At 39.9% G+C, this 12,991-nt stretch overlaps 1 protein-coding gene across 17 annotated transcripts in view; it reads left to right on the top strand.

Annotated features, from left to right (window-relative positions):
• SORBS2 (sorbin and SH3 domain containing 2) overlaps positions 1-12,991 on the top strand; it is a gene marked incomplete at its 3' end in the record, with an annotated part of 183,422 nt that overhangs the window by 97,264 nt on the left and 73,167 nt on the right. For 13 of the 17 annotated variants that reach the window (XM_081926490.1, XM_081926502.1, XM_081926500.1 and 10 more), the window contains 2 exons: positions 7,199-7,248; positions 10,683-10,775. In XM_081926490.1, the coding sequence (XP_081782616.1) occupies positions 7,239-7,248; positions 10,683-10,775 (103 nt within the window). In that variant the 5' untranslated portion in view covers positions 7,199-7,238. The remainder of the gene's footprint in view (positions 1-7,198; positions 7,249-10,682; positions 10,776-12,991) is intronic. The other 4 variants (XR_014172053.1, XR_014172054.1, XR_014172055.1 and 1 more) reach the window with 1 other exon arrangement.

Raw genomic sequence — 12,991 nt, 5'->3', positions numbered from 1 at the left:
ACTTATTCCTGGTCACTAATTAAGATGTTAACTGGAATAAAATCTTTACAACATTCCTGATCATTAATTAATTAGAAGAAAATTGAAAGGGTAGCTATGGATAAATGTTGAATCTGAACAATGGTAGAAGAAACAAGTAGATAACTGGTTCAGTTCAGGCTCGAAATGAAGTAAATCTCCAAGGTTTTTAGGCTTAACTGCTAGCAATTGTTAAAGCCAAGCAGTTATTTTAACTGTTCACAATCATGTGAGTTTTTCAGCCCTGCCAAGTTTAATTTTCGTGGTCATGTTTACTTTGGCTATTTATAGGGGGGCAGAATAGCAGATATTTTGCTTTTAATAGTGACAAGACTTGCAGGACTATATTAGGTATAAAACAGGAGGCAGCATTGTATGTACAAGTTGAGTTAACAGTAGAAGTAAGGTCTGTAAGTTTTGGGGGTCTTCATGTAGCTGAAAATTGCAAGTGCTGTCAAAATTGCCATTGGATTGATATGGTCAGTGCTGCAAGTGTGTGAGGGCACTGCAGTCATACTTGGGAGGACAGACTGCCCTGACATCTTGTGTGATTCTAATAATAATGCATGCAGCTTTTAGTTTTTGATAGCATAAATAGGCCTAGCTCCATCTTGAGGGTCACACGCACACACTGTGTCCACAACATAGACAGTATTGTGTTACTGCTTCTAAATTCTTGAGGGTTTTTTTCAGGCAGCACTTAAGGTGACCTCACATAAGTTGAGTGCCACTGCCACAATCATTTTGCTAAACCACTAGATTCTTCAAAGTCGGGACAACAAACTTGGTTTGAGAGCCTCACTAGGGCAAAGCAACATTTTGTGGAATTGCTTGTGTCTAATTCAGAGACTGAAAGAGGCTGGCATGCTTGAATTACTCTTTAAACAGCTGATTATACAATCTGCTTTCTTTTTGTTTCAAGCACAGCAGGGTAAAGGAGCTAACTTTTCTAAACCAGGGTGGGGAACCAGAAGATGCTGTCTAGCATCATCCTGACCACCAGCTGTGCTGAGTATGCTGGCGGGAGTAGGAGCCCAACAACATCTGAATGGCCAAGAGGTCACCACCCCATTCTAAAAGTGAACTTGACCATTCTTACTTGGCAAGCGTTCTAAGTTGGATCTTAAAAATTTCATCACTTAAATATTCAGAGTGAGATGTAGACTTTCCTAAGGGAAAGTGCTGGGGAGGGGAGGGAATTGTTCCTCTTGGACACATCCACAAAATAGATCAACAAGTGGAGAACCAGAGTCAGTCCCACTTCCCAACTATAGGAAATGACTGGCTATGTTTTCCCCATCTCTGCCGGTTGACAGTATTGAGAGCAAAGAGTCAATCCTTGATTTCCACGAGCTTTCTCTTAATAACTCATTGGCTTTGCATGGTTCATTTCTTCCTTGCAGAAGACACCAGCTGCCTTTACACTCCAGTGAGTAGAAAATGAGCACCTGGTCTCCTGCTCCAAACCTTCTGGCAATCACCAGAGTAGCAGGACCAAGCCATGTTAGTGCACCAATTCATCTTCCTGAGTTGGCTTTCAAATCTGGCATGATGGTACAGATTACAAGCTGTTATGGCTGTTATTAAATTCATTTTTGCTGCAGGAGCATCTGTGGATTGGACTTTAAGCTAACTATTTGTAATGTCTAGGGAAGGCAGTGTCTAATGTCTGAGAAGCAGCTACTTGATTCTTTGATATTTTGATGGGGGAGAAAGAAGAAAAATGTCTAAATAAACGCATGAAACCAGAAAGGACTCTCAGTCTGTTCCCCATGTTTTAGAGAGCTTGTGCCTGGCCACTTTTTAATTGACAGTGCACATCTATATGTGCCAGAACCTTTTGACATAATGTAGACAAAAAAAAGAAGAAGCAATGCCCAAGGATTACCACTGTCCAATTAATTTTGGGTAATGAAAGAATGCATGGGAGCATGAAGAAGCCAGATAATATAAAGCAAATTTCAGGCTGTGAATGTGAAGTAGGTGTTTATTCAAAAGTTGTTTTCTTCCTGTTTAATTTTGAAGCCAAAAAAATTGCATGCACCATCTGAATGGCTAAATAAACCCTAATTTGTTGGAGATACTTAGAATCTAAAAAGAACTCTTTATTATTTGCTTCACTGTAAAGACCTATTTTTGCAGCTATAAAAACCACCCATGAAATGTGCATATTGTGCTGTCAATTTGTGTCACTTCCTTGACATTTTTGGTCTGACACACATGGTTTGGTTTTCAGAAAAACGGCTTAAATATCTTGGGCATGAGTGGTGGGGAATCCATATAAAGAGACAGGACTTAGCACATTTCAGCACTAAAGGTCAAGGATCAAATTGCCACCTTTCAGCACACAGCTTGTCAAATGCCTTTATGCTCTGTTGCTTTGTTTTCACTTAAAAGGGATAGTGTAATGGCGCAAAGTCTGCCCAGCATTGCTACTCAGTCCAGTGGCTTGAGGCATACTCAGTGAACACAAACACATCCTTTAAGTACAACAGTCTGTCTTACCTTGAATTCTTTCCATCAGATCACCTGGTGTCACTCGATGGTGGTATGGGTGGCAGACTTGTTTCTTCATTCAGTGCGCAAAATTCTGGATGTTTATGTAGAGTAATAAATATAACGGTATGTCTCAGATGCAGGGCACATCTGATATTTCGTGATGTCCCATCTCCTCCAGTGCCCATATAGAGACCGTGTGTCATGTCTGAAATGCTTGTAAGCTGCTTAGAACTGTTTTTCTAAACTGTGAGGCAGTATATAAATTACCACAGTTAATAGATTCCCCCCTTAGTTTATATTTGCCTGTTGTTGTTGTTGTTTGTTGTTGTTGTTGTTGTTGTTGTTGTTTCCAAACTGCCCTTTGTCTGAAGAACACAGGGCGCCTTAGAATATTAAAAAAACAAAAATGCATACCATAATAACTTTTTCTTTCTTTCTTTTTATTTTTTAAATTATTTATAACCCACCCATCTGGCTGGGTTTCCCCAGCCACTCTGGGCAGCTCCCAGCTGAATATTAAAACACAATACAGCATTAAACATTATATAAAGAACGAATAACAATAATGAACAAAAAGAAGGCTCTGCCTACACACAGTTTAAAAGGACAGGCTCGGGAGTTGCGGCCGGCCAGCCGTTGCCCAGTTTTTTTAAAAAAAACTCTGTGCATTTATGTTTCACAGGGTGCGAAAGAAGGGCTTTGCACCTTTATACAATATGCATGATACTTGGGCCCAGGGTCTTTTGCCTCACCATCCCCACTACTGACTCCCTGTTGCTACTCAGCTTCAAAAAAAAAAAAAGTGCCCCCGGATTCATTGCAAAAAATCTGGTAACCATAAGTTATATTCTGAAACCATCATGCCCTGATGAGCCACCTGGCCGCTGAATTCTGCACCAGCTGAACTTTCTGAATCATATTCAGAAGCAGTCAGACCTATATTGAGGTGCAGAAATCTAACTTAGAGGTTACCAGAGCATGTTAGGCTATCTCTGTTCAGATAGGTGCACAGCTAGGCTACCAGCCAAAGCTGATGGAAGGCACTCTGTGCCACCAAGGCCACCTGAGCCTCAAGCCACAGCAATAGATCCAGAATTACCCCCAAGCTGTGTAGCTGCTCCTTCAGAGGAAATGTAAGCTCATCAAGAGCAGGCAACCTCCCATCCATCCAGTTTTATCTGGATTCAGCTTCCGTTTGTTGGCTCTCATCCAGTCGATTACTGAGGCAAGACAAGACAGCATCATCTTCACCACAGAACACAACATGTCCACTATACATTTTTGCACTATAATAATGCTAAATAGCGAAAATGTATATAACTTCAGCTGAGCTAAATACAGTTTATGTAAACGAATCAAAGCTCTCAGTAAAAATCATGTTGACATCCTCCTGTACAAAGAGTTCTGTACTCAGTGTGTCTTTGCTGAAGCTTGGTGTGTAGCATTGCATTTTATAGCCTGTTTTCATGGTGCTACTGTTTGTTCAGTTCCCAGCTAACAGGACATTTTAAAATGCTGTCTCCCCAGCAGCGAGGAAACACTCCAGGAATCTGATGCTTTCAGGAATAATTTGTGGCTGTTAAGGAAACCAGCATTGCAATCAAAGACTGTTGATTGAAATAGAACAAAACAGGCTGGACTCTCATTTTAATCTTTGAATAATTGGAGAGAATTTGATGGGCTAACTTGAGTCTCGTTTCTCTCCAAATTGAATGACAAGAAATTTTATTAGACATTCCATGAATTCCTGCAATTGTCCTTTTCTTTATTATTCACCTCGGTCTGCGCTAAAGCTTTTATATAGATGGCAGCTATTTTACTCTAAATATGATGAAGGAGATTATGCTTTTTGTCTTGTTGTGGACAATATTTTTCATGGCCATTGAGAAATGATTTGAATTGTCAGATTTCCCTATTTGTTAGACAAATTGATTTATTTTATTTTAAATATATTCAGCATTTCTTACATGAGTGTTACTGTAGAAAAACCAAGTGATTGGCAGTTCAGTGGAAGTTGTGGAGTTTCCACCATCTAAAAAACTGAGCACTGGACACAGTCCTTTAAAAGTGCAGTCCTAATACATGTCTTCCAGAAGCAAATGAGTATGGGGCTGCAGCCCAGATCTCCTGAACCTCAGAGAAAGAGACATGTCTGCTGCTGCTCTTCCCAACCATTCTCTTCCCAGACTTGCCATCTACCTCACCTCATCTGCTGTTGTTTTTACTTCTTCAGTAAAGAACAGTTGGTGTGGAAGGAGGCGGGCAGCAGGACCATGGCAAGATGATGCAACCCTGCCTTTTTGCCTGCATTAGGGAGAGATTCAAAGGGCTGCATCCAGTGTGCATTTTGCAGGCTGACAACCCAAGGAGTTTACTACCAGAATCCCTGTTCATGTCAGCTGGCATTCTGCAGAGTCGTAGGTTTCTAGAATGGAGTGCTTCTTTCCTGTTATTCATTTTTATTTACTTAATCAAATTTATAAACTGCTTAATCATCAAAGCCTCAAAGTGGCTTGCATAAAACATACATTAAAATTACTGTGAAAATCAGATATTAAAAAGAAGTTAACCTTCTTTGTTTTTTGAAAATGGAAATGAAATCAGTTTTTAAAACACACATTCAAAATAAATAACATAGAATTGCATGTCAGATCTACATGGCTAGATAGGCCTGAACCAATTCCCTCTTTTTTGTAATAGGCATTGAAAACAGAACAATGAAGAGGCCCTGCCTAATATCAATCAACAGGTTCAAAATGAACACTAGGGACTCAGCTACATTTGTAAAGATAAAACACTTTATATGTGTTATAACACTGTGACACCAGATGGCACTGTGGAGTCCAGTCTTTTGCCAACGGGATTCCCCTGTATAATGTTTACAACACATTTAACTGAATCACTTCTTGGATGTGTCTAGATCCAGCCTAGGTAGCATCTATAAAAGTTCCAGTTGCACAGATAGAAACGGTCCAGTGGTCATGTATAATAGTTCAGTGGAGGCCAGTCCATTCGAAGCACTGCACCCAACCACCTCAATCTTAGCCACCATAAGTCCTTTGCTGGCTTCTTACCTACAAGTTCAGAGGGTGGTACTGACTGTCAGCCTCCTCCTCCTCAAGGGCAACTCAGTGTTGCCCTTGTAGAACTCATCAAAGGGAGAAATGGGAACAAAACTACAATTAGTTGGTTCCAGCCATCACTGGTCCTGGCTCCACCTGTCCCTAAGTGCCTGGATGCTAATAGGCTGTGGTAACCCAAAAGCAACATGTTTCTTACAAATCCCAAAATTCTATTCAAGGGGATGGGGGAGAATCTTTGATGGATGTAACATCACCGGTAGCACCTACCTGTGTTCCTGACACAGTTTTGCTTACTTCAGCACTATATGCAATAAACAGAGTCACAACATCACCCGTAGTTAAAAGCAATTTTATCAGCCTTTAGATAACATTGCTCTGGCTCCTTTTTAGTTGCTATTTTATGTCTTGTTTCCTGTTTGTTTGTGTATTCGTTTGTGTTTTGAATGCCATGGAGCATCAAGTCCCCAAACGGAATACCACAGCTGCTGAAACCCTTCCAACTTCTTGGATTAATGTATTTATAATTTGCTTTCAGTGCATGTTAAGTATCTGGCAGGCTCGGTTAGGACCTGATTCAGCATTCCTTGCACTCAGTGATTTTTACTGTGTTGAATCAATGTCTTCAGAAGCAGTAATTCATACACAGCCAATAGAAAGAACTGCCTCAGACTAACCACATTCAAAATGCAACATTAGCGCTTGAAACGCAATGTACACCTTGTAAAAACCAACATATGACCTCATGGTCCTTTTTACAAAAGTACAAAACAGAGCCTTGGTCTCTGCTGTTTCTCCCCTCAATACAGTCACCTGATTGAGGGCTGCAGTGAGCAACAAAGACCCTGCTGATTGTCCCACCCGCAGCAGAAGCTAGGAGGGTGGTAACTTGAGAGAGGGCCTTACTGGTGGGGCACCCTAGTTATGGAACTTTCTCCTGGTGGGGGGCACCACATCTTCCCTTACAGTTGACATTTTTAAGTGTAAGTGAAGACTTTCCTATTCGTCCAGGCATTTGGATCATGAAAGCTGTACTGTTTTGTTGGAGTGACTACGGGGGTTGGTGTTGCTGTTGTTCATTTTATCAAAATTCTTTGGGTTTTAGTTGATACTTACATGTTGCAATGGTGGTTTTGGTCTTTTATGTTATGCCACCCAGGCTGAAGCATTGCATATATTAAAAATTAAGTAAAAACTGTTCTAATAAATAAATATCTTTAAGTTACGGACAATTTTGGAAGTGTGAATTTAGACAACATGCAGTGCCGTTCTAGGAATGTTTCCTCATAAATGCCACGCTATGTTCTAGGGAATATTCTCCTTTTGGGATTGCAGCCCAAATAGGGTATCCTTTCCAGTTCCGGACAAAGTTTGTAATCAATTAATACGCATGTGATTAGAACCCAACAGAGGATGAAACATCACAATTACATTTGTATAGAAGCATATTGGGGGCCTACCACCACACAATGAAAGCCAAATACAGCAATCATTGACAAGATGTAGACTTACCAGTAACTCTCCTTTATCACCTCCACCACCACCTCAAAAACATTTTATGCCCTTGTGATAAATTAATAGATTGCTTTTGTGTTTGACAGGAAAACTGAAGAATTCAACAGCAAATCATCCAGAGTCAAAATGAATACAGGTATGCAATTCCTATAGTGGGGCAGGGGATATTAAGTTTAAACTCTTTCATTAAGCATATTGTTCAAATGCAAGTAGAACTATCCTAATTTGCTTCAAATAATAACTGTAAAAAATATAGATGACTTATCTATGTGTATCTACTTATATGTCCTGCTATGTATAAATATATGGATTTATACATGCATATGCATGTGTGTTCCATTTCAATATATTTTCTGGTATTTAGTAAAATATATTGGGGCACAATGCACATGTACATAGTTCAACACAGTGGCATAAATCAAGACACTTGTGTTTATGGTGTGCTGTTTAATTCTAAAATGATTGCGCTGTGACTTACTTACAGTGCAATCCCAGACATCAGAAGTAAGCTCCATTGAATTAAATGGGACTTACTCTCAGGCAAGTTTGTATAGGATCACAGTCATACTTTGCTGAAAATTCGTGTTTTTATTGGTGCATTTCTAAACACCTATTCATATTCCTAAAATTCAGTTTAGGATACATTGCATACTTGCCTTTTGAGACCACTATGTTTAACGTTAATCATGGGTCAGAAAATGTGGTAGTTAGCGATGGTCATGAATCCTGTTTGGATTACCATATGTATTTAGAAAAAATATACTGTGTTGCTCCCCCCCCCCCCCACTGGGTGGGAACTCAAATCAACTAACAATAGGGTGATAGAAATAATCAAGACACTATCAAAGGACATGATAAAATAAAATTATGATAGAATCATCCTAGATAACAGGTTACCAGTTAAGCTTCTTGGGGGGGGGGCTTTTTATAGAGCCAAATTTTCAGCAGATTCCGGAAGCCATTGATGGAGTATTTCAGTGTTGATGGAGTATTTCAGAGCATTGGCACCTTAACCAAAAAGCTTGTGTTCCTTCTACCCTTCCTCTGAACTTAAGTCAGCAGTGAACTGGAAACAAGGCCTCAAATATTGAACAGCATGTTTTCTTCTTTCTACATCAGCCTTACTCAACCTTGGGTCTCCACATGTTTGTTGGAGTACAACTTCCACTATCCCTAACTAACAGGACCAGTGGTCAGGGATGATGGGAGTTGTAGCCCAACAACAAACACCTGAGGAACCAAGGTTGAGAAAGCCTGTCCTACATCACACACACACACACACACACACAATGGTGCAGTTTCTGCAATCCTACATCACGTGGGGAGTGGCAACCATGTTGTAGCTGTAACATAAGAACTGGCCCAAATCCTATTAATTTCAATGACAGAATCTAAGTATATCCTTAACACTGACGAATTGCTTCTATTAGTGGTGCTGCTATCTCCAGTGTGACTAACAGCACAATTCTAACCATGTCTATTTAGAGGTAAGTCCCATTGAATCCAATGTGCCTTACTCAATGGGGCTTACTCCCAGGTAAGTGGGGTTAGTGTTGCACCCAAAATTGGCTAAAATCCAAGCATTTAAACTTAAAGTGGGTTGTTGTCCAAGCTGTGCGTAAATCCTGGTGGCTTCTAAGCAGACAAAATTTCAAAGAATTTATATAGTGGTAGGACTGTTCACCACAAAATGTCTGGGCAATCTGCAGACTCACTGCCTTTTCCCCCCACAGATGGATAATGAATGGGTCAAACTTAATTTGCTAAACTATATCTTTAGTGTCCTCCAATAAATATTTTAGGCAGGAATGTACGAGGATAATATGTGTGATAAATGCATCTAATTTAAAAATGATTAAAGAAGCCAACTGTTATATAATAAATGAAAGACATAAATACAAACCACAGCAAACTCACACAGCCCTCAGAGATTGCAAAAATCTGTGAGGCTTAACTTTGTTACTGTTAAACTATGATGATGCAAACTTCTTGCAATTTATCCAATATGTTTCTGTAACGCAGCAGCAGGCAAAGGAAGACCACCCACAGTTTTGAAGAGCATTTTCTAAACTTAAAAATAGCATGCACTCTAGAGGCTTCCTTCTGCCACCATCACTGCTCCATATTCCAGCTACTTTCGATAGGAAGCCCACTCTTCAATGCACTGAATAATCATATTAATGAATTTGCATGGATTCTTTCCCCTTTAAAGTTACCTGCTGAAGAAACTTTGATGCTGAAGAAACGTTGGCTTGCAGCTGCTGAGAATTTGTGATCGAATGAAACTGAGTTTCCCTTTAGCTTTAGCAGACATGCTCTGTGTAGACAGGTTCCTTGTCCTCGCATAGGATTAGGATTGATCACCACAACTCTTAAACTTCGTATAATTATGCAGTGAGAGATTGTGCCATGTAGTATGTGGGATGTATAGTAGCCATGTGTTTAAGACACCCAATATGATCTTCCTGTTAGTGGCAGCTTTATTCTAAATTTGGGCTCACAATAGATGCTCTCCTTCAGCTGACTACAAAGAGCATACATTCCCCGAGCTGGCAATTTTAAACGTGGCCCAACATCATGATGCTGACTTGGCTGTTCCCTTGCAAAGAACGGGCCACATAAATTACACCTGATTGAGCAGCTAGAAATTGCTGAGATGGGATTTTGATTGGATCCAATGCACCCAAAGGATGGTTGAGTTTTCTGCCATCCCTTCAGCTATATTCTGCTTTGCAAGGACCATCCAACCTTAGGAGCAAACTTACCCAGGATTGCCTGTTTCAGCAATGTGCATATACCTTGGGGGAAGAGAGCATGCAGGCAACTTTGCAGCTCATGATGCCCCCAGTATTTCAGAGAACAAAATGAATTCAAGATCTTTGTATTCATCATTGTCCATCCAGGGTATAGCCACAGATATAAATGGGAAGATACAAAGAACTGCCAGACATTAAAAATGCGGCATTCTAGAGGATTGGAGTCTTCTCCCCATTCTGTACTACCTTTAAATGAACTATAAATGTTCTCCTTTATCTATCTAGCTTATCTGGAAGGCACTTAGAAGGAGAGGGTCCTGTAACAACATAATTTAGTTTCTTCCTAGATATCTCCTGTTACACATAGGGGGAAGACACCCATTTTAGCAATCTGTATCAAAGTATTCCATGAATGAACATACCAAATCACACAACAAATCCTACTTTATGACTCAGATCTTTTTTAGGGCCACACAGTGTGTTCTTTATTGAAATAGTAATGTTGTGTCAATTTTAATCTTCCGTTTTAGTCTTTTTGTGGTGAGTTAGGTACACACAACAAGTGGTCTTTCCAGTACTGGAAAGCACATGATAAATCTATCTTGGCTTGGGTATTCTTTGGAATGGCAGTAATAATTAACTACAGCTTCCCCAGCCCTTCGGTATGTATGTACAAAACCCAGAAGATCAACAGCAATTTCTAACCGCATGAGTTCTATGTCCACATTTACATAGTTCACTTAACTCCACTTGATCTGTGTTGCATGTGCTTGCTCTCTCTATGTTGTGGGCCTGTGTCATTTTGTGCTTTCAGATAGTGGTGGGTGTGCTCGCAAACGTGCTGCCATGTCTGTCAAATTAACAGCCGTGAAGAGAGTTCAGAGTTCTCCAAACCTATTGACAGCAGGTATTAAATATTAACCATGGAATGTCCCACTTGGGTGCCATTGTGGCATGGTTTCTGTACAGTGTTGGAGCTGAATATCATGGTTGATAATGAATGTGGCTGCAGCTGCTGCTCACAACCGTTATTACGAAATGTTTCTGTCCTGCTGATGTAATCTTAAGCTATGTCCTTGTGGGAACTTCTCAGGCATTCTGGGCTGTGTCCACTGAGAACTAGACCAGCAGTGCACATGCCTTAATTTGAACGAGAGCTTATCTGGCCTCAGCCCCAGAACTTATTTTCCACACCAGAGCTCATATGAAATAATAGCTTTTGAGTAGTGTGCAACCAAGTCAGAGTAGACCCATTGGAATCAATGGGCTTCCCTCCCCCACTCCCATTTGAGGGAGAGTGATCATGTGAGCTGGAGCCATAATCAAGCAGAGGTGTTCTTTAAAGAACAGAGGGGAGATATGGGGTATCCATCCACACTTCTATGCACTGATGTCTCTGGCAGTGGACGACCAATGGCACATAATTTTTTAAGTGGGACTAAGTTAGTAGTACTAATTCATTTTTTCCCTATTTTATCTCTGTGGTTGCTTAGCTAGAAACTGATTGAAATCCCTTGGGGATGGAAGAAGGAAAGTACCATAATATTCTCTATAAAATGACAGCGCAAGTGTCCTGTAACGCCAGTCAGTATATATTACAAGATATATGAATGCCAGGCCAAATTTTTATAGGAAGACGTTTTCATGCATCATCGCCAAATTGGAAGCAATGTAGCATTTACAATATTCTCAGTACTCTTCAGAATACTGGGTTGAAATCCTTCCCTTTGGCTGTTAGAAACCATAAACCAGGTTTCAGAAATTAATGTGAGTTTGGCCATTGAATTTTACCCTTGGATAAGTTTTGCTAAATCAGTGCAGCTTACAGTTTTTAAAGGTTTCCAATGCCAAAGTAATAGAAACCATGTTGGACTTAAAGGTTTGTGGCCATTTTGCTATAAACATTTAAGAGCAGCTTTTTAAAGATTTGCATTTGGCAGTAGCCCAAGAAAATGAAGAATGTTAAAGTGACAACTCTAGCTTCATTGTCCTGGCCTTTCATCGTAAACAGATTAATTATGCAATATAATGTAACATACCTAGACGAATATTCATCAACAGAAACAGATCTCAGTAAAATTTCCAGCTACAAATCATTAGTGTTGTTAATAGTCACTTTAATTGTAAAGTTGAGAAAAGTCTTCTTACAATTTTATATTAATTACAATAGCTCTGGAAAGCAACTAGAGAATGACATGGACTGAAAAAGAAGAATAGTATCATTTAATTTCTATCTAATAAAACAGCAATAAAACTAATACAAAATAAAGCAGAACCACAGTAGCCCTGAAGTGTAGCCTTCAGAAAGTGTGAATTAATGGAGCCATAAGCACTGATTTATTTACCTGTGTTCCACTCGCCCAAGTTGTGCATAGGTTCAGAAGAGAAGTGGAATTTCAGTTAATCAATGCATGTTTTGTAGATCCTTACTAAGCTGACATAAGGAAATTTGCAAAGGGTAAATTGGACATGAAGAACATGCCCTTTTCAGCCTACAACTATTGTCATATAGCTGTTTTAAAGAGATTGATTCCATAGAGCAGGCATAGGCAACCTCAGCCCTCCAGATGTTTCTGGACTACAATTCCTATCATCCCTGACCACTGGTCCTGTTAGCTAGGGATCATGGGAGTTGTAGCCCCAAAACATCTAGAGAGCCAAGGTTGTCTATGCCTGCCATAGAGCAAATCCTCTGCAATTGTCTATAAAATTTTCTCTAATGCATCTTAAAGCACCCTCACATAATTAATCAAAGACTAACAATGGAGCAGGGATTTCAATCAGTTTCTATGAAGAAGGGCACCATGGCAGAGGTTCATACATTGTCTATCACAGACAATGTTGCTGACAATAGTAACGTTAGAATGCCCTGCCTTAGTTTAGTTTCCCCCTATCTTGTCCCAAAATGCTTTTAGCTACCTTGAGATTTGAATGGTTTTTCTATTGCTGGCATCTCTTAAAACAAATTGACCTGGCAAGGTCAAATGGGTCCAATTCCCCTGGCCTGCACATAGGTTTATGATATTGGATTGTTAATAATAGCATAATAGGTTATGCTAGGTTAAGGAGGCACTGTGCTCATTATATGCTTCTGAACATAGAGGAGAAAGGAGTATATGTGTT

Source organism: Podarcis melisellensis (assembly GCF_964234715.1).
Source record: "Podarcis melisellensis genome assembly, chromosome: 9".
NCBI classification, from domain to species: Eukaryota; Metazoa; Chordata; class Lepidosauria; order Squamata; family Lacertidae; genus Podarcis; species Podarcis melisellensis.
This window is presented reverse-complemented; position numbering and strand designations above follow the sequence as displayed.